Source organism: Aegilops tauschii, chromosome 5, assembly GCF_002575655.3.
Source record: "Aegilops tauschii subsp. strangulata cultivar AL8/78 chromosome 5, Aet v6.0, whole genome shotgun sequence".
NCBI lineage: Eukaryota > Viridiplantae > Streptophyta > Magnoliopsida > Poales > Poaceae > Aegilops > Aegilops tauschii.
In genome coordinates, this window is record NC_053039.3 from 381,263,141 (window position 1) to 381,285,140 (window position 22,000).

At 42.6% G+C, this 22,000-nt stretch overlaps 1 protein-coding gene and 1 long non-coding RNA gene across 8 annotated transcripts; both read right to left on the reverse strand.

Annotated features, from left to right (window-relative positions):
- Positions 1–226: 226 nt before the first annotated feature.
- Positions 227–1,157, reverse strand: LOC141022399 (uncharacterized). The gene is made up of 2 exons (XR_012183695.1): positions 730–1,157; positions 227–641 (listed from the first exon to the last, which is right to left on the reverse strand). It is a non-coding gene; the product is annotated as an uncharacterized lncRNA (long non-coding RNA).
- Positions 1,158–6,286: 5,129 nt separating this feature from the next.
- LOC109746518 (uncharacterized) lies at positions 6,287–17,870 on the reverse strand. Of its 7 annotated transcripts, none has more exons than XM_040390510.3 (4): positions 17,623–17,870; positions 16,198–17,546; positions 15,998–16,051; positions 6,287–6,560 (listed from the first exon to the last, which is right to left on the reverse strand). In XM_040390510.3, the coding sequence occupies exons 1-3, from the start codon at positions 17,722–17,724 to the stop codon at positions 16,030–16,032; spliced, it is 1,473 nt and encodes a 490-aa protein (XP_040246444.1). In that variant the 5' UTR covers positions 17,725–17,870; the 3' UTR covers positions 6,287–6,560; positions 15,998–16,029. The 7 variants fall into 7 exon arrangements, with proteins under 7 accessions (XP_040246444.1, XP_040246445.1, XP_040246443.1 ...); XM_040390511.3 differs by lacking the exon at positions 6,287–6,560 and adding an exon at positions 9,105–9,486; XM_040390509.3 differs by lacking the exon at positions 6,287–6,560 and adding an exon at positions 9,493–9,700.
- Positions 17,871–22,000: the final 4,130 nt, after the last annotated feature.

The following is a 22,000-nucleotide window of genomic DNA, read 5'->3' on the forward strand; positions in this document are numbered from 1 at the left end:
GGTCAGAGTAAGACTTCGTATTCCCACATATAGGGCATGGACAACACATAAAACCATTCTGCTTGTTTGCCTCAGCCACTTCGAGAAAATCATGCACGCCCTTAATGTACTCGGAGGTGTGTCTGTCACCGTAGATCCATTGCCGGTTCATCTGCGTGCATTATATATAATTAAGTGTGTCAAAAACCATTACAGAACATCATGAATAGATAATTAAGTGACCAAATTAATAGAAGTTCATCATCACATTAGAACCAAAGTACATACATAGTTCTCATCTAACAACATATATATAGCTCTCCAGAGCATCTAATTAATTAAACCATACATTGAAACTATGTAAAACATTTCAATGCGAAAACAAATGCGATCATAATCGCAACCAAGGTAACAATTGATCCAACGGCATAATGATACCAAGCCTCGGTATGAATGGCATATTTTCTAATCTTTCTAATCTTCAAGCGCATTGCATCCATCTTGATCTTGTGATCATCGACGACATCCGCAACATGCAACTCCAATATCATCTTCTCCTCCTCAATTTTTTTTATTTTTTCCTTCAAGTAATTGTTTTCTTCTTCAACTAAATTTAACCTCTCGACAATAGGGTCGGTTAGAATTTCTGGTTCAACCACCTCCTAGATAAATAAAATCTATGTCACGTTGGTCGGTATATTTGTCATAAAAAATAAATGAACCAAATAGTTATAAAAAGATAATATATACCACATCCGAATCATAGACAGGACGAGGGCCGACGGGGGCGGATACCAAAACCATCGCACTTTGTAATAAGAAGGAATAATAAAAGTAACAAAATTAGACAAGTAACTATCTAAAGTAAGAATTTTTTCCTTTCAGAAAGAAGATAAGAACAAGAGGCTCACCACGGTGGTGCTGGTGACGAGATCGGCGCGGGCGATCGACGGCGGTGAAGACGGGGACGAGACGTGACGGACCGCTAAGCCTAGACAAATCTCGGGGAAAATGGAGCTCGGAGGTCGAGTTTCGAGAGGACAAAGATTAACTAGTGTGGCTCAGACATTTCATCGAACACCTCATGTGCATAGGAGGTGAGCTAGAGCACCCAAATGCCCTCCCCTCGCCGGCCAGAAAAAACAGAGCACTCTGGAGTGCTCTGCTGTGGCGATGGGGTATATATAGGGAACTCATTGGTCCCAGTTGGTGGCACCAACCGGGACTAAAGGCCTTTGGTCCCGGTTGGTGCCATGAACCGGGACCAATGCCCCCTTTAGTCCCGGTTGGTGGCACCAACCGGGACCAAAGGCCTTGTGCTACCCCGCGTCAAAAGTTTAGTCCCACCTCGCTAGTTGAGAGAGCTCGAGAGTGGTTTATAAGCGCTGCTGCGCCCACCCTCTCGAACTCCTCTCAACTGCAGGCTTTCGGGCCTAACTGTTCTCTTTGCCTGTGGGGCCTACTGGGCCTTCTGCGGGCCTGAATCCCTGCCCATGGATGGGTTTCTAGTCGTATTCAGGCCATGGTGGCCCAGTAGGTGGCATAATTTTTTTCCTCTATTTTTTTTCTCTTTTGTTTTATTTGTTTTGTTTTGTTTCTACTTACAACAAAAAACTTATTTATTTTATTTCTAATTACTTATGTATTTTACTTTAATTATTTTATTTTTATTTATTTTACTGCTGCTATTTTTATTTATTTTACTGCTGCTATTTTTACTTAATTTATTAAGGTTTATTTATTGTAGTTACTATAGTTTATTTTATTTTATTTTATTAAGGTTTACGAGCTGTGGGAGGGACGAGGGGTGGCGACGTGCTGTGGGACACGATGCAGGGGCCGAGGAGGGAATTTAGGGTTAAGTTTTTATACGGGAACGGTTAGACGGGCTTTAGCGGGCTTTCACCGGGCTTGTGGGGTTTTACCAGGTCATCGATGAGAGTTTCCAAAAATGTCATTAGAAATCCGTCATGGATTAACAGGTTTCTTGTAGTGATATGTCGAGCACAATGAGTGGTGATCCTCCGTCCTCCCACTCGCACGCAGCCGCCGCCACCCTCCCGCTCGCTCGCCGCCGCCGTCGTCACCAGTCCCGGCGATGGCGCCGCCGCTGTCGTCGTGCCCCTGAAGACCTATTCATCTTGCCTGAAGGTGATCCTGTGTCAGATCTTGCACGATACCTCATCACTACAACACGTCGGCGGCGGTGTATGAGGCGTCCATGGCCCTGGTGGCGCCTTCAAGGGAGGACGCATGATCTTCAAGGGAGGACAGGCCATCAGATTCATCCACTTGGTAGCGTCTTTGTTCATCCAGGTTTGACGATTCATCTTTTCATTATCTAGTCTCTCAGGGATGTCAAACGTACCATCAACAACTAACGTCAGCATTTATTTTGTTCTGTAGTGAACCCCCTCGATGAATGCATGTCTGTTGCCGTGGCTAGAGAAAATTCTACATATCCACATCCTGATAACCAACAAGATAAGTAGCAGCTTTGATATGGAGGTATTTTCCTTCATTGCGTGCTTTTTCTTTGTGCCCTTTACTGTACTGTAGTAGCATTTGCTAAATTGCATTGAGAGAATAGGACGGCACAACAAGCTAGGGCTTCAAGAAAACCAACCAAATTCCTTTTTTTTATCAACCAACCAAATTGCTGTAATAGCACGATCCGCAAGACCTAGAAGGGATCTACACATGACATCGGTGGCTTCTCCTCCGCCTGCTATTTGCCACTTTGACACTGTTGACAGATCCGAGTTCCACTTGCTAGGCTCGAATGGTAGATGTTACGGGCAACTGTATGTGAATCCCACTCCAAGGGATCGCCCTTCTCTATCCCAGATATGGCGGTTATGGAGTTGATGGCTCGTGTTTTTTTCTCTTTTGCTTTACTTGTTTCTACTTACAACAAAAAACTTATTTATTTTATTTCTAATTACTTATGTATTTTACTTTAATTATTTTATTTTTATTTATTTTACTGCTGCTATTTTTATTTATTTTACTGCTGCTATTTTTACTTAATTTATTAAGGTTTATTTATTGTAGTTACTATAGTTTATTTTATTTTATTAAGGTTTATTTAGTTTTATTTATTTTATTAAGGTTTATTTATTTTATAAATATAAAAAATGAACATAGATGCGCTTATAGAGAAAATTAAACCTAAATTCACAGTAAATTTCAATTTACTATGAATTTAGGTGAAATTCCCTGTATAAGGGCATCTATTTTCACTTTAAGAGAAGCTCAACAAGGCATAGAGGGACGGGCTTATAAACTGGTGTGAGCGCTCTTCGGTTGGCGAGGTGGGACTAAACACTGGCCGCAACTAGGACCAACCCTTTAGTTCCGGTTTGTGGTATGAACCGGGACTAAAGGGTGGTGGGCCAGGAGCGTGGCCCATTGGTCCCGGTTTGTCCCACCAACCGGGACCAAAGGGTCCGGACGAACCGGGTCCAATGCCCCCACGAGGCCCGGCAGGCCCCTGGCCGCACGAACCGGGACCAATGCTCACATTAGTCCCGGTTCGTGACTGAACCGGGACTAATGTGAATATTGCCCTGTGACCAAAGCCCAGTTTTCTACTAGTGTACGCTGGCTACGATCGGCGGCGAGGCAATGTTCTCGGACGGCTCAGAGGAAACCCGCGGCAGCGTACATGACGCGGCTTAGACCAGGCGACAAGGTAGAAGGGAAGATTGAGGGGAAATAAGGGCGGGGCAGCGACGGCTTGGCTTGCCGGCAGCGACCTGCGGTTCGGCGTGGGATCCTTCCGGATCGAGGCGGCGGCGGCGGCTGTGCACACTGCGTGCACAGTGGATCGAGAGGAGGAGGACACAGAGATGTGTTTTTTTTATTACAGGTGAGATATCACACTGACATGCGTGTCCCACGTCTATTTTGACGGTTGGTCAAAGGCCGTTAGTTTTGTTTGCCACATCATCACTTATGGTGGGACCTATATGTCAGTTTTAGCGTTAGCAAGTGCTTATATGTGCGATCAGTGATATTTGAAAATTGTCAGCACAATGTTGATGGTTTTTAAAAAAAAACGAATAGTGGCGGTTTTATGAATTAGGGTCCTCGATTGTAGTGGTTTTTTGCAATTTACTTCCAAATCAATCCCGCTCCAGCTTAACAGCCCTCTAATCTAAAAGGCCCAATAGTCCAAACTGCATACGGTCTCCTCCCTCGTATATATACCCAAAAATAAGTTGCTGTAACCCAATCGGAAGCCGACGGATCGCTGCTCCGGAACGCCTCGTGCCGCCTCCTTCTTCGTCTGGCACGGCAGCTCACCATACAATTCCCCCCCGATTTGTCCTCGCAGAGACCCGCCCAAATCTTCCGATCTGTTTCAAGGTCGCCATGGCTGCCGCCCCCTTCCCGAACTGGCTGATGCTGGAGCGCTTCGTCTTCCGCAGGGACGAGAAGGGCTCTTTCCCGGACGACACCAAGGCGCCCATCCGGGCGTCCGGCACCGCTTCTGCCTCGCCGGGCCCCCGCTCCCCTCCCGCCTCTACGCCCGGCTGCCGCGTTTTCCGGATCCCAGGAAGCATATCCCCTTGGCCATCCTGGCGACGCACCGCCATCTCCTCCTGCTTCGCATCGGTACCAATACCCCTGGACTAGGGCTGAGGCAAGACTTCCTCATCTACAGCGCCTACGACCCTTCCTCGTTCAAAGCTCTGCCCCCTTGTACTGAGCCGTACACGGATTATACCCGCACAGGTGACAGCCTATCTCGTGGTCCTCCCCTCGAGCAGGGGAAGCAGCGCCTGCTGACGGTCAAATCCATGGGCCTCTTGTGCCGAGGCCAAGGCGAGCAAGAGTTTGCGGTGGCAGAGCTCTGCGTTTTTAAGTCCGTCCACTCGGAGGTCTATGCTGACATTTGTTTGCTGCGCTCCTCCACGTCCGCTGGCCCCATACTTGGCGGCGAATGGAACTCCATGCGTCTACCAATCCCTGGCATCGACAATGTCAATGATCCTTGGCAGCTCTGTTGCTGGGACACCGACGCCATGGTCCCCTTCAACCGCTCGCTTTGCTGGATCGACTACCACCGCGGCATCCTCATCTTCGACGTCTTCGGAGAGCACATCCCTACCGTCACCTTCCTCGCGCTCCCTCTTGATGAGTTCCCTTCTCCTCACACTCACCGTGAAATCAAGCCATTCAGCTGGTTATACCGGGGTGTGTCCGCCATCGATGATGGCCGTGTGCTCAAGTTTGTGAATGTCACCCGCCATGATGGCATTGGTCACGGGGAACTCAAATCTGGTTCGGGCTTCACCATCACCTGCCACACTCTCGCATTAGGTAGCATGGTGTGGGAATTAGACTACACGATCACTTCAGCTGAGCTCTGGTCTTCCAAAGTTCCAATCCGCACCTTCCACACACCATCCTTATGTTTCCTCAAGTAAACATCGATAGACCTTATGTAGTGCACTTTCTCATCAGCGAATTCAAATACGTCATTAGGAAGATGTGGGTGGTGAGCATTGACATGAGCACCAGGACCGTTGAGTCAATTTCCCAATACATCAATGGGAAGGAGGGCCTTGAAACCGATGATGCTGACTTGACCAGAAAAAGATCTAGCGCTCCCACGTCCTTCCTGCCCTGTGAATTCTCCAGGTTCCTTTGTCTCTCCAGGTGCTAGCTTCTATCTACCACTTAGCACTTGATAGTTTTGTTGTTGTTTTTTTTGCCGTTCATCATTTTTGTCTTGTTGGTATTTCAGAAAGTAATGTAGTGTATTGTATTTATGTACTGCAGAAAGAACAAGGATATGGAATGACTCACGGTCTACAGATCAAGTTCAGCTACAATAATGGTAAGGATGAAGCTTTGAGAGAGATCATTATTTCTGAAATTGACCGGTATAGGATTACCTTGGTAGCAATATTATCTGCTTACTCTCTTGTATACACCATGGTAACAATACTATGCTGGTTGATTTGTATCTTAGAAAAAATACTAAGTGACAAAATATATCATTACCATGAGAATACAGAGAACTATCTACCTAATTTAGGTAAAACACTCCTAGATAGAACTGGAAACAAAACAAATCAATCGCAATTAGTGTTATTTTGTACTGGTCAGTTTGCAAAAAAAAGATGTTTCTTTGTTAACAAACAGAAGATAATGCCAACAGTGAGACTGTTTCAAGACCGCAGTAGCAATATTTAAAGTAACTGGCATGTTAATAGTTTTTTGCCGTTCATCATTTTAATCTTGTTGGTATTTCAATTACGTGGAGAGCAGCCTTTTTCTCCAACAAGATCCATAATGTAGTGTATTTTATTCATGTACTATATTGCAGGAAGAGAGCAAGGATATGGAATGACTCACGTGTGCCAACTTCATCAATCTGGATAGCTTTACGGTCTACAATTCAAGTTCAACTACAATAATTACAAGGATGAAGCTTTGGGAGAGACTACTCATACGCAGCTTATGTAGTACACCGTTATCTTGATGTCTGTGAGGATCTAATAATGTATTAATGTATATCGTCCGTCATTGCGTCATTTCTCTTGTTGTTTGCCTTTGGAAAGTCTTGGCTGCTTGCAAAACACTATTAAAAGTTAGCTGAAGTATGTGATCGTTATTTTTTAAATTGACCACTATGGGATTACCATGGTAACAATTCGATCTCTTGTATACACGTGGTCAACTTTAGCTCTTGCTGATTCATTGCTATATTACTGAATGGTGCAAAGTAGACAGAATGGAATACCTGCATTTGGTGTCGCCCTCTTCATTACTTCCTTGCGTATGTGCATCTTTTTGGCCAACTAATAGTATTGCACGATCTGTGCTAACATATTTTGTTTATAGTTTCATATACTGGATTGTTAATTTGTATACTTGGTTTAGTTTCATTATGGATCGGAATGAAGGAAACAAAGGTATAAATGATATTTACTTGAGTACAGCAGCACCAAGGGTTTCGACGGTGTTATGGAAACATCGTGCCAAATATACGGCCAGGATTGAAGATTTTTTTTTCTCTCTCTCTCACTGTAGCGATTACTCTTTACAACAAAGGTAGTGTTTGTGTAATACTAGTATACATCTGAACAATTTCCCTAAGATGGTGCTGCAACATAATAAAGGGTTTCAGAGATGAATTCGATGCAGAGTAGCTTTAATTGAAGTTGATGCCGTGGGCTTGTGTGTTCAGCAATTTTATTTAAGACATAAAATCATAAGATTTGCTAAATAAATAAAAGCGGACGCTACACATCGGTCGGATCATAATCCTAAAAGATCGACCGTGCGGGCAGCCGCTCGATTGAGTCGTGGACACAGCCGTCCGGTCCTTCCCTTTGAGTCGTTAAGCCTTTGCACAAGTCTCATGTTGCACTCAATGCTTTGCAACACGAGCCTTGTTGCAATCCTTCAAAATGCTTTTTCTGTGAGAGCCAATGAGCCTCATGTTGCACGTAGCGCTTTCCAACATGAGCCTTGATGCAACCCCCCAAAACAGGTATTTGGGGGGGGGGGGGGGGGGGGGGGGGGGGTTCACATAATAGTCGTCTGATCGTTAGCTATTTGCAACATGGCTCATGTTGCACTCGGGATTTCGCCTTCATTAGTCAGCAACGTACTTCGTGTCGCGCCCGTACGTCTTGCAAAAAGGGTCATGTTGCAAACATCTCAGTCAGGTGCTCATGGCACGCAGACGATGTGGTGGACGTTTCGTGTCCGATCGGCCGGCTGGATAGAAGTATTTCCCCATAAATAAAGGGAAATATCCAGCGTCAACCGGCTGAAAACAATCAACGTGTCCGTCACCTCCTTTAAGCGCCATGTGCCCTCAATGCCCCACTCAAGGAAACACGAGACTTATCTCTTCGTCTAGAAACATCGCGTCCCTCTCCATCTCTCATCTTTATGTTTTTTGCAATATTATCTATGTTGCAAAAGTTCTTCCACAATAATATCTTTGTTGCAGAAAAAAGTGAAGATAGAAAAAAATACCGCAACACAATAATGTATGTTGCAAAAGAAATTCCACAACGCAACCTATGTTGGATTTTTTCTGCAACAAGATCTTTGTTGTAAAGCAAAAGAAGACGCCTAGCCGCTAGATTGATCAGATCTGATGGCCGGCAAGGCGGCGGATCTTTCACGAAAAAATGTGCCGGACGCGTAGCAGGCTCCATAAATAAATGGATAATTTATTTAGGGTACGTCACAAATGTAGCGTTAACTTGGGTGGAAACGGAAAATAAAGCGCATGAGAAATAAATTGACCACGGATTGTGGTAGCTGTTAGCCGAAACTACATGGACCAATAACTCACCTAGGAAAGCACGCAAGGCATAAAGAACAAACACGCACACACGGGTCCACCACGGGAAACCCTCAAGAATACAAGAGGCGAAAGGAAAGCGGGTGGCTAGGGTTAGAGTTTCTGCGTGGGTGGCGATGATCTCTGACAAGGAAGTGAAGCGACTGCGCTCTTCCTCCCATCAGGCTAGTTGTTCCTGGTTGCTCGATGGCGGGTATCCTATATGGGAGTGGAAAAGATGATACTGCCCTTTATGGGGCGGGGGTTGTACCGAAACGGGACTTATTTTGCGATTTTGCAGCGCATTTCAACAAGCTTTTCGATACTAACTGCTTCGGCAGCTTGCTAGAGTTCTAATAAGTGACGGCGGCGAGCCCGGGCACATGCCCAGGGTGCGCGTACGGTAAAATCGCCTTTGTTGCCGGTTTTAAAGTTAAGGGACCATCTGATGTGGATTGTGCACTTGTATTCTGTTGTTGCTTGTTGGGTGTACTTGTAGCTCCGGAATTTATAATGTGAAGGTACATCATTGGTGAATATTTGTTTTCAGAAACAAGTGAATGCAAGATGTTGTGTATTGAAATATCAGAATGAAGTATGCAATTCTTATTGCTATATTCCTATTGGCAATGAGTGGAGTGATTTTCGGTCTCTTTTGCAGTTCAACTGCTAGCTTATCATGTGCTGTAATCATTGGAACAGGAAGCCCCTTCTCTTGCTTTTCTTTTTCTCTTGTACTGAACCTGATAGTTTTGAAAAAGCTGAGCCATATGTCTTGTCTCAAAAAAAGATATAACTCTAAAGCTGCTACTATGACGTGATTTTTAGAAGGTTTTGCAGGTGATACATGCTAGCAGCCCAAAGAATTCATGGAATCAATCCCTAATGTTGCTAGTCTGATGTGATTCTTTCACCTGATACATGCTAGTAGCAGCTAGCAGAACAAACAAACCATGGATAACCTAGCTTATTACTGCTCCTTGGAAACTTGATGCATGGGAAATTTTCTTTTGTACTCATAACAAACAAGCTTCCAAACCTTGATACAAATACAGGTGTAAGATAAACACCTCCGCATTAGAATACACCGATCCCAAGCACGCATAGGAGTAGGGAATTAGGAGAGCTAGCTTCAGCGGGGGCTTTAAAGAAAATTCACACGCCTAATTGGGCCACAGGCGGGCGTTTTTCTGCAAAATAGGAGCCAACGCACGCAAGGCTGATGATTAGGATCGGACGACAGACGTTGAGTGGCTACAGGGATGCACGAGGGATGCTGGATGCAGGGATTTTGATCTGGCGGCAAAGCTCAAGATACGACACCATTTTAGTAGACACACACGATTTTGATCTGGCGGCTGGAAACAAGAGGATGCAGGGATTCACGACGGATACCGGATTCACCTGATACGACGCCATTTTAAATAGGTTAGGGGCAATTTAATATTTCAAATAATATTGGTTTCTCCAAGACAATTACTTAGTGATTATTTGCAAAATTATGAACACTTTTGTTTGCATGTTTGTGAAACTTCTATTTTCATCTGCAATTCAAATTTGATTTTGAATTTGACTTTGGAACAAGTGGCAATTGCTATGAGAAAAAGGAGATGACTTCATTAATCAAGAGGGATTACTGTAGCTTAATTACAGGGGTGTTCCAAAACCTACATCAATAGCAACAAGTAAACTGATCAGCATATAAAAAAACATGTAATAGTACGACCCAGTTTCCTGATCAATACCCTTATAAAAAACCACTGACACTTCACTGCCATTTCAAATGGTACGGTGTGCATTCTATACGATCCAAATCTAAAAGTATATGTAGAACACAGGCATTGATACGAACCACGGCATCGACATGCATAATGCATAAGTAAAATTCAGGTAAGAAGACATGGTACAGCATCCATAATCTTAAGAAATGAAGTAGTCAAGCATGCTTTTACATCCTCCAGCAACACACAGCTAAACAGATGGGACGCACAAGCCAAGATCCATTCTGATATAAATATTAATTGCACTGCTTGGTCGTTGATTAACACTACATTAGAGTTATCCAGGAGTGGCAGAACAGAACACTATCATAAGCGACATGGCACAATAAAAGCAGATATTCCATTTTGCACCATTTAGCAATATAGCAATAAATCAGCATACGGTTTTATGCTTTACAAGAGCAATCACCGTAGTGTGGTTCCTAGAGTTTTTGCTTCAAAATAGCACACCAAACTAGTACTAACAGAAGGCTGCATAATGAATAAAGAACTACACATGTATAGATAGTGGACAGCTCCATAACGAGCAAAAGATTCAACAAGGAGAAACAGAGGATTCTTATGACTCTCAGGGATAACTTGATGGCAGAAGGAGCAAGCTATTACTCTCTCCGTTCCAGAATAAAAGGTGTATTGACTTCCGTGCAAGTCAACCATTTGAATGTTTGACCAAAGATTATAGATAAAATACAAAACTACTTTTAATGATGGATCAAATGACATAAATTTCATATTGTGGATATGATATATTTTTCTAAAAACTCGGTCAAACATGCACTCATTTGACTTTTGGAAAAACAAATACACCTCATATAAAGTATTACTCCCTCCATCCGGAATTACTTGTCGCAGAAATGGATGTATCTAAACGTATTTTAGATATAGATACATCCATTTTTATCCATTTCTGCGACAACTAAATTGGGACGGAGGTAGTATTTATTACCGATATGAAGTTTTTAGTCTACCTACACAACTCGAGCGGCTAAAACTCAAAACACTAATGGTCGATAGACCGAGCCAGACATTGCCTCCAGCCAAGCCACCGTTTTGCGATTGGGGAAAAGCTAGTCCACCGTCCCTAGCCAGAAAATTATATCTGGGTCAGTGTAATTTTACGTTCCGTGCCTGGACTAGAACCCAGCCCACCTCCCTGTCTCTTTTTAATAGGCTGCAACAAATTTTTTATTTTTTTTCTTCTCTATTATGGATAAGCTCCACTATTTTGAATGAATTAGACTGTCCCTGATACTGAAAAGTACCATGTCCGGCCATTTAAATTTAGAATCAAGTTGGGATGTTGCTACTATATTAGGTTGACAATCCCATCATTGTGAATCTGCTCTATTGCAGAACAAGGCATAGTAGGAAACAGGAAAGAGGTACAGCACAAAACGATGTGGAAAAACAAGCTGCACGCTACGAGCAACAAAGAATGGCACCCTAATAAGCACCAATCCTTTAAGCTCAAGTAACCATGATCTCAATACACAATGTCATTGACTTGCTGATAGGGAGTATAATTCTCTGTTATGAGTTAGTCGAAACACTGCCATCATGGCCGATCATACCTTGAAAATGTGGAAAAACAAGCTGCGCTCGTGGCACCCTCATAATCACCAATCATTTAAGCTCAAGTAACCATGATCTCAATGCACAATTTCATTGACTTGCTGATAGGGAGTATAATTTTTTGTTAGTTGAGTTGACGAAACACTGCCATCATGGCTGATCATACCTTTCGGTTACCTAATATTGCTAAAGAACACAAATGCGACTTTTCTTAAACTTGAATCGTCCTGATAAAAATATGTATTTTCACTTTGACCTGTAGTTGTTGAGGGTCTCCATGTGGAAGGCTTCAGAACATTCTCTAGGTACAGACCATAACACAAGTGAGACATGGTAGCAACTACCAAAAATTTCAAGATGCAGGATCAGGTATTCTTTTTCCAATTCATGGTACATTTGTAGCACTTTGTCAACTCTGTGAAAGCACTGCATACACCTGGAGTACACTGAACTTTTTCAGGTTTGGTTATCATATTTTTACACTGCTTCAGGTGAGTGATGAATGGTTAAGTACCTATTCATTGCTATTTATTGATACACACTGGACAGAACGATATAGCTGGGCGTGCTCCTGTTTTACATCGATGTAAACAAGAGATGCAATCTAGTCGCGTGCAGGCTTGGAAAATGAATTAGTTGGACATGCTCCTATTTTATGATGACCCCATATCTCCTATCTTATCTCAAAAAATTTACATCAGCTGGCGAATGTGGGATGACTCTGTACAGTATATTAGATTTACGTACTTTGCTGGTTGGAAACCTTACGTTGGTGGACGCTAACACTCTCCCAGCCTGTCAATATTCAGGTAAGCTGCAAATTTGAGTTATATTTATTTTAATTGCATGAGGTGGACATTGACCCTCATCCAGCCTGTCAATCTTTGCTAATTTTTTGGTTTAACCCTCCCTCAGTCAACTAATTGCTTGTTTGTTTTCTGTAGCATAAACCGGATGAGAATGTGCTATTTTTGGAGTAATCATGCGATTCTAGCTAGCCTCCACCAATTAAATTTATTCAGTAGGCATGGATACTGTAAAGTAAATCCACACCATCATTTTGCTTCAGATTCTTCTATACTATAAGACGTTGATTTTGTTCACATTTAACCTATTTCCTATCTTGCAGAGCCACCCATTGAAATATGGTTAATTTCTTATTCCCCGTCTTTTGATCACATTACCACTAGAATAGAGACGTGCATTATTTAGTTCCATTTAATATTGATTCATCTATATGCTGGGTGGTTTTGGCACTATGCCTTCCAGTTATGTGTGTCTGACAAATTAGCTGGAGTAACTCTTTCATGCTACTGTTCATTGTAAACCAAGCAGGTACTGTCATGAAATTTTCAAGTGCTTTTCAGGTGCTTACCACATGATTTCCTCCCGATTTTTTGCTCCTTTTCCTTCATCACAGAGTGATGGAAGTTTAGCAGCACAAGTTCCAGTAGTACTAAGAAAAATCCATATTGAAGGGACTTGAGATGCTTCTATATTTCATTTTGATGACTCACAGGTTTCAGACTAGTTAGACAATGTCATAAACATTTATAAGACACATACTAGATCAAGACTCCCACCCAATCATCTGGCACAATTTGGTAAGAGGCAATGTTTAGTTTGCACTGAAACAATAGTTAAAATCAGGCATCTTTTCATTTGTTTCCCTATATACTTCTAATTCACACCGGCGGCCAGAGTTTTATGGATTCATGTGATTCTGATGAACTTGGTACATCCAAAATCCACCTGTGCTGTCTTCGATTTTGATTTTTTTTTTTCAGTGTAAGGTAGTGAAGTCTGTTAATCCTCAAGTGTTATATGTGCTTGTGTGTTGGTATATACTTCTAACAACTGAAAATATTTAGTTTTCAGGTATCTGTTCAGGTGGATGACCGTTAATGTATGAGGGGTAGAGATGTCCTCATATTTGTGGTGGATACGAGTAATGTTAAATTTAAATGTCAGGCCCACTTTTTGTAAGAACCAGTAGCAAAATTCAGAGAAGAAAGGTGAACCTAAAGGCTACGGTACTATTAAGAAGAATGTTTCAGTTGCTCGAGAGATTGAGGAACAAATGAAGTTGATGGAAAATCTCTGGCCACCTGCAAATTAAGATACTTAAAGATCAAGTTCGGCAATAGTCGGTGCAAGCTCAGTTGTATTCAGTTTTGTAATAGTGATTTCTGAAATTTTCATGATGCTGGTTACTTAGTGCTAAGTGGCGTTTAATTTCGTCCAAACAAATTTTATTTGTAACTTAAGGATGGTTTTTGTTACGTGACGTATTCCCCAGAACCACTGCATGGAATCTATTTATTAGACCGCTTTGTTGTTCTGGGGTTACCAAAAATTCCTTGTGTACTCGGTTTTCGGCCAGTTTTCCTTATAAACTGGTAAATTCTCTTCTTCTTAATGCAAAGGCAGAGCTCCTGCTGTTTCCTCAGAAAAAGAAAATTTCCTTGTGTACAGAATAGAATTAGGGATCTATGTTTCTTACAGTTGTCAAAATTGCCTCCTACAGAATTGCGATACTGACCTATGTTACTTAAATCAATTACCATAATTATTTTTGCTAGAGACCCTATGTACTCAGTCCAATAAAAAATATTACTAATAGATCTAACGAAAAATACCTGAAATATAGGAACGGAGCCTTACATATCAAAAAAGCCAGGAACACCTGCCTACTGTAAGATTACCTGAATAGCCATAAAATTACAGAAAGATGCGCCAGGGCTGGTTCCTCGCCTACAGGACATAATTGACTGGCATGCAAACTGTAAGATTACCTTACACTCTTTTTGTTTACGGTGCTTTTAGTGTGGGGACTGGTTCCTCCTTCAACGCTATAATATTACCTCACAAAAGTTATGTTTCTCTCGGTTTGTTGTTTTGAGCGTGGGCACACAAGCTGGCTGGGGTGAAGAATAGTCCCTTACTGTAAGAAAGCGACACGGCACAACCTCAGAAGGCAGTTACAAATTTTGGGAGCATCTGAACATCTGACTATGCTGCTTGCGAGCAGTATTGACACATAAGATGAATTGCTAAACCTAGTGCGATGGGTTTGCTAGTTAAAAATCCATTTAAAAATGTACACAACAATAGTTCAAAACGAAATAAACAAACAAGAAATAGAAATGGCATTAGAGTGGGGAAAACTAATAGAGAAGACAGTTTCACCCTAAATATTAATGTAAGCGTAATCATGTACTTGATCAAGTTTCACGTGGTAATGACAACAAGAGGAAGACGTGGTAATGACATGAGAAGGCCAACGAGGCTAATGCTACAGTAGTTTACCTAATAAAATTCTCATGCAGGGAGAATGGCTTTTCACTGGCCTGGTATCCAGTTACACGACATAAAAAAACGCACTATATGGAACAGAAAGATCCTAATGGAAACAGACAAAGATGTAAGCTGATTGACCCAAAGATTCAACAAAATACCTTCTAAAACTTTTACCAATAGAAAAATGTGTGCTAAAAGGTTCGTAGATAATAGACATTTGCTCCGATATAGAAATTGGAGAACCATCCTGTTTTATGCTTTACAAGAACAATCACAATAGTGTGGTTCCTAGAGTTTGCTTCAAAATAGCACAGCAAGCTAGTAGCAACAGAAGGCTGTGTTATGAATCAAGAACTACATGTATAGATAGTGGACAGTCCATAAAGAGCAAAAGATCGAACAGCAAGCTGTTATTGTTTATTATCGATATTAAGTTTAGTGTAACTGCGCAACTGGGGCGGCTCAATCCTAAAAACACTTGAACAGCCAAAACAAGATAAATGGTAACAATATATTAAATGATTCAATTAATTAATATATTACTATAACAAAGTGAAAGCGGCACTATTACATAGCCAAAAACATGAACATATAGAATAAAGTGATGAAGAGGACAACACTAAAAGCATGTATTCCATTTTGTCCATTCAGTAATATAGCAATGAATCAATCAAGAACTACATGTATAGATAGTGGACAGTCCATAAAGAGCAAAAGATCGAACAGCAAGCTGTTATTGTTTATTATCGATATTAAGTTCAGTGTAACTGCGCAACTGGGGTGGCTCAATCCTAAAAACACTTGAACAGCCAAAACAAGATAAATGGTAACAATATATTAAATGATTCAATTAATTAATATATTACTATAACAAAGTGAAAGCGGCACTATTACATAGCCAAAAATATGAACATATAGAATAAAGTGATGAAGAGGACAGCACTAAAAGCATGTATTCCATTTTGTCCATTCAGTAATATAGGAATGAATCAGCAAGAGCTAAAGGTAAGCAGATGCATACAAGAGAGTAAGTAGATAGTATTTTTACCATGGTAGCTGAACTTAAATGTACACCGTGAGTCATTCCATATCCTTGCTCAACCTGCAGTACATAAATACAAAACACTACATTATTATTGTTCTGGTTGGAGAAAGAGGCTGCTTTCCATGTAATTGAAATACCAACAAGATTAAAATGATGAACCGCAAAAAACTATTAAGTACAAAGTGGTGGATAGCAGCTAGCACCTTGAGAGACGGAGAAACCTGGAGAAATCACAGGGTAGGAAGGGCATGGGAGCGTCAGACCTTTCTCTGATCAAGTCTGCGTCGTCTGTTTCAAGTCCTTCCTTCCCACTGATGTACGGAGCAAATGATTTCACCTCCTTAGTTTTCATATCAATGGACACCAACCACATCTTCTTAATAACGAATTCAAACTCGCTGATGATAAAGTGCACTAGATGTGGCATGTCTAAGTCTATTTGAGGGAACATGAGAATGTTGTGTGGAAGATGCTCAGGAGGATTGGCGGACCAAAGCTCATCAGAAGTAATCTTGTAGTCTAACTTCCACCTTGCATTGCCTATCACTGGGGTGTCGCCTAACTCGAGGGTGTGGCAGGTGATGGTGAAGCCTGAACGAGGTTTGAGTTCTCCATAACCAATGCCGTCGTGGCGGGTGACATTGACAAATTTGATCATATTGCCACCAAATAAGACAGACGCACCACGATACAACCGGCTGGATTTGAGAGGGCTGGATGGCTTGACCTCTTTGAGACTGTGCGGGGAAGGATACTCATCAAGAGGAAAAGCAAGGAATGTGACGGTAGGGACAGGCTCTCCGAACACGTCAAAGAATAGAATACCACGATGATAATCGATCCAGCACAGCCAGTGCCTAAAAGTAATGACAGTGTCAGTGTCCCAGCAACAAATGTGCCATGGATCATTGCTGTCAATGCCAAGGATTGGTACACGGAACGAGTTCCAATTGCCGCCAAGGACAGGGGCGGCTGATGTGGGAGAGCATAGCAAACAAATGTCAGCATATGATTTTAAGTGGATGGTCTTGAAAACGCAGAGCTCTGCCACCGCAAACTTCTCCCCGCCTCCGCACAAGAGCCCCATTGATTGAACCTCAAGCAGGCGTCGCTCCTCCTTCTGGAGGGGTCGACCACGAGGTAGGTTGTCACCGCTGCTGCGGCTATAATCTGTGTAGGGCTCTCTACAAGGAGGCAAAGCTTTGAGCGTGGAAGGTTCATAGGCATTGCAGATAAAGAAGTCCTGCACTAGCCCTCGTGCAGGGATTTTGGTACCTACGCGAAGCAGCAGTAGATTGAAGTGGGTCGCCACTATGGCTAAAGGCGTCTCTTGACTAGGATCTGGAAAGCGTCGCAACTTTGCATAGAGGCGGGAAGCGAGCGGGGGCTTGGCAAGGGAGAAGGCAATCCGGAAGGGAGCGTTCCAGGAGGTGATGCCGGACGCCCTGATGGGTGCCTTTGTGTCGTCCGGAAAAGACTTCTTGTCGTCCCTGCGGAAGACAAAGCTCTCCAGCAGTATCCAGTTGGGGAAGGGGGAGGTGGATATGGCGACCTGGAAATAGATTAGCAAATTAGGGGGATCTCTGTGAGGACAAATCGAAAGGAATTTGTAGGGTGAGATGCCTTACCGACGATGAAGGACCTTCGGAAGGAGGAGCTTCCGGAGCGGCAGACATGGCGATGAACGATGGAGGACCTTCGGAAGGAGGAGCTTCTGGAGCGGCAGACATGGCGATGCCTTACTGACGGAGGCGGCCGTGGGGGTTGGGGACCGGCGATCCGGCGGCGAGAGAGACCAAAACCGATAGATTTAGGGTTGTGCGTACAGCAATCTGTCTACAAGGGAGGCCATACGGGGTGGGGGTGGGCGGCGGCGTCCAGAGACCAAGCCCGATCGATTTACGGCTTCTTTGGATCACAGGATTTGCAAAACAAAGGAATAGAAAAAATGAAGGATTTGATTGCCATGACACAGCCAATCCTATGGAATTTTTCAAGAGGTCGGACCTCATGCGTAAATTCCTCTGGAATCAGCACTTTGACGGCCCAATCCTGAGGAATTTTAGTGACCCAATCCTGTGATCCAAATGCATTCCATAGGAAACAATCCTGAGGATTGATATCCCGTGAAAATCCTATGAAAGTCCTCCAATCCAAAGAAGGCGTTAGGGTTGTGCGTACAGCAAACTTGTCTACGAGGAGGCCGTATGCAGTTTGGGCCATTACGCTTATTAGATGGGCCGGAATTCTTGGTGCATCCTCCTCAATGGGCTCTCCAGGCCTATTTTGTTGCATCCCCCTCAAGAAAATCACTTTAGCTTTTTTTTAACATCAGTGCAGACACAAGCGCTTATATACACGCGCATACACCCACCCATATGAACGTACGCACGCACACCATACCCCTATGAGCACTCCGATAGACTAAGCAAGCATATCATCTTGAGGTTTACGAAGTCACCGTAGGCGCCTCGTCGTCGACGGGAACGTCTCCTCCCACTAAATGTGCATCGCCGGAAATCCTGAAATAAATCCAGGAATAAACACTAGTACAGCGAGCTCCTAAACAAACGATTTTTAACCCCTTTCCGCGACGACATTTGGAATCGTCGCCAAGTGAGTGTGGGCGATAGGGGGTCCTTCCCACACGACCCAGAAACCGTCGGGGATATGCCCTCCTGGCACGCACGCTCGGCAAAATGTGATCGTGTGCGACCGGCGAGCGCTCAAATACGGAAATACGTATAGTAGAGCTAAAAAATACAATTATACGGCAAAATTGTTCCCGGTCGCAAGTACATCCCACACAGTCAGTCCCCGCCAAACGTTTTCGTTCGTATGTACATCCCACACAGTCGCTTCAAGGAAAACGTTTCCGTTCACAGGTACATCGCAAACATTTTTTTGCATTAAAATGTTTGCGTTATTGAATGTATCACACACGGTCCGTAGAAGAAACGGTGTGGCAAAGGCTCTTCATCACACACAGTTTTTATGTGGTAAACGTTTGCGCAAGGTGGTCTAACGCAAACAGTTTTCAAGAAAAAGTCGTGTGTGATTGTTCATTGATCCAACACGGTTTATTCCTAGAAATTGTGTGCGTTACCTGAGGTCATCGCCCACGGTATTTTTTTTTCAACAACCGTTTGCAATAGCAAAACCCAATTAGCAGGCTAATTCGCCATTAGCAGGCTAATTATCCGATTATTCATAATCTATTTATTAATCTAATTGACATTTAATATTAAGCACACAATATATTTCATTTTCATAATTGAAATACATCAGAGTACAACATCATATAACTTCAGCACTCAGCTACCCCATTACACAACTACACCAGGACCAAGTTTCACATGCAACATCTATAACCTTTCAAAATTAGCATCATAGACGGTACATAGACAGATGTATCTCATCTGGAAAACTGCTGAAGCAGAAGGCGAATATTGAGCCTTCATTGATGTTGAAGGTCTTTGTAACTTTAGGCCAGTGCCTATGGATGATTGACCGTCCATCCTTCGTCCTCTTCAAGAACATTTCAATATTGAACCATGGGTGTTGTATGAATACCTTTCTCGCCTCCTGACCATACAGGTGGTTTGAAAGGTAATCATCACTGAACTGCTTTGGAAAGGCCTGAAAACAAGGATGTGCATAAATATCTTCTGTATATTGAAAATGGGACAAAGGAATAAAAAAGGCAAGGTATAATAGTTAGTACCATCCTGTAATAAACTGATGTCTTCTTCATTGTGCACACAAAGATCTTGTTGTTTTTTATCACTGATGTCTACTACACAACCTTCTTCTTGTAGACGTTGTTGGGCCTCCAAGTGCAGAGGTTTGTAAGACAGTAGCAAATTGCCCTCAAGTGGATGACCTAAGGTTTATCAATCCGTGGAAGGCGTAGGATGAAGATGGTCTCTCTCAAACAACCCTGCAACCAAATAACAAAGAGTCTCTTGTGTCCCCAACACACCCAATACAATGGTAAATTGTATAGGTGCACTAGTTCGGCGAAGAGATGGTGATACAAGTGCAATATGGATGGTAGATAAAGGTTTTTGTAATCTGAAAATATAAAAATAGCAAGGTAACTAATGATAAAAGTGAGCTAAAACGGTATTGCAATGCGTTGAAACAAGGCCTAGGGTTCATACTTTCACTAGTGCAAGTTCTCTCAACAATAATAACATAATTGGATCATATAACTATCCCTCAACATGCAACAAAGAGTCACTCCAAAGTCACTAATAGCGGAGAACAAACGAAGAGATTATTGTAGGGTACGAAACCACCTCAAAGTTATCCTTTCTGATCGATCTATTCAAGAGTCTGTAGTAAAATAACACGATGCTATTCTTTCCGTTCAATCTATCCTAGAGTTCATACTAGAATAACACTTTAAGACACAAATCAACCAAAACCCTAATGTCACCTAGATACTCCAATGTCACCTCAAGTATCCGTGGGTATGATTATACGATATGCATCACACAATCTCAGATTCATCTATTCAACCAACACAAAGAACTTCAAAGAGTGCCCCAAAGTTTCTACCGGAGAGTCAAGACGAAAACATGTGCCAACCCCTATGCATAAGTTCACGAGGTCACGGAACTCGCAAGTTGATCACCAAAACATACATCAAGTGGATCACGTGAATATCCCATTGTCACCATAGATAAGCACATGCAAGACATACATCAAGTGTTCTCAAATCCTCAAAGACTCAATCCGATAAGATAACTTCAAAGGGAAAACTCAATCCATTATAAGAGAGTAGAGGGGGAGAAATATCATAAGATCCAACTATAATAGCAAAGCTCGCGATACATCAAGATCGTTCCGAATCAAGAACACGAGAGTGAGAGATATCAAACACATAGCCACTGGTACATACCCTCAGCCCCGAGGGTGAACTACTCCCTCCTCGTCATGGAGAGCACCGGGATGATGAAGATGGCCACCGGAGAGGGATCCCCCCCCTCCGGCAGGGTGACAGAACGGGTCTAGATTGGTTTTCGGTGGCTACAGAGGCTTGCGGCGGCGAAACTCCCGATCTAGGTTTCTTTTCGTGGGTTTCTGTATTTATAGGAATTTTTGGCGTCGGTCTCACGTCAGGGGGGTCTCCGAGTCATCCACAAGATAGGGGGGGCGAGCCCAGGGGGTAGGGAGCACCCTCCACCCTCGTGGATGGCTCGGGACTCTTCTGGCCCAACTCTTTTACTTCGTGGGCTTCTTTTGGTCCATAAAAAATCCACAAAAATTGGCAGGTCAATTGGACTCCATTTGGTATTCCTTTTTTGTGAAACTCAAAAACAATGAAAAAATAGAAACTGGCACTGGGCTCTAGGTTAATAGGTTAGTCCCAAAAATCATATAAAATAGCATATAAATGCATATAAAACATCCAAGATGGATAATATAATAGCATGGAACAATCATAAAAATTAGTTACGTTGGAGACGTATCAGTCGCTAATTTCTTTATCCTAACAATCTTTTTGAGTTTCTTGACTTGACTGATATTCATGGACAACTTATTTCCCCATATGCAAAAAGGGTCGAACAGTGGGTCAAAACCTCTGACAGCAAGACCTACATGTGCAAGACCAAATTGTTAAAAACCCAAATATTAGGATGGTTTCTGCAATTGCACAATAATGTGCTATTAGACAACGGACCATGCACGTTCTAACCTCGATTGTAAACCTCAGTGCTTCCCATTATTTCCCTGCAACACATATAAGGTAGTTAGTCATCAGGTTAAGTAAGGGTTCGCATGCTATCAGTAAAATATGTTGATGAAAAATAAGCACATTGCAGATTCATCAGATTAATTTAAGCCACGCGGAAACCCATTTATCCAAACCAAGCATGACTAAGAACTAGGAAATATAGCACTTGTATATGTTTCTCATGAATTAAGTGCAGCCAAATTCGATTTATTCCTCACATGCACAACAATACAAAATTCTACCCACGACAATTGGACATCGCC

What these genes read in the sequence shown, in the direction of transcription:
- LOC109746518 (XM_040390510.3), bottom strand. Translation starts at nt 17,724, where the DNA reads ATGTCTGCCGCTCCAGAAGCTCCTCCTTCCGAAGGTCCTCCATCGTTC. An exon ending in CCGAAGGTCCTTCATCGTCG is followed by an intron (nt 17,547 to 17,622) that starts GTAAGGCATCTC and finishes ATCTATTTCCAG; the next exon opens with GTCGCCATATCCACCTCCCC. An exon ending in AGGTTTCTCCGTCTCTCAAG is followed by an intron (nt 16,052 to 16,197) that starts GTGCTAGCTGCT and finishes TATGTACTGCAG; the next exon opens with GTTGAGCAAGGATATGGAAT.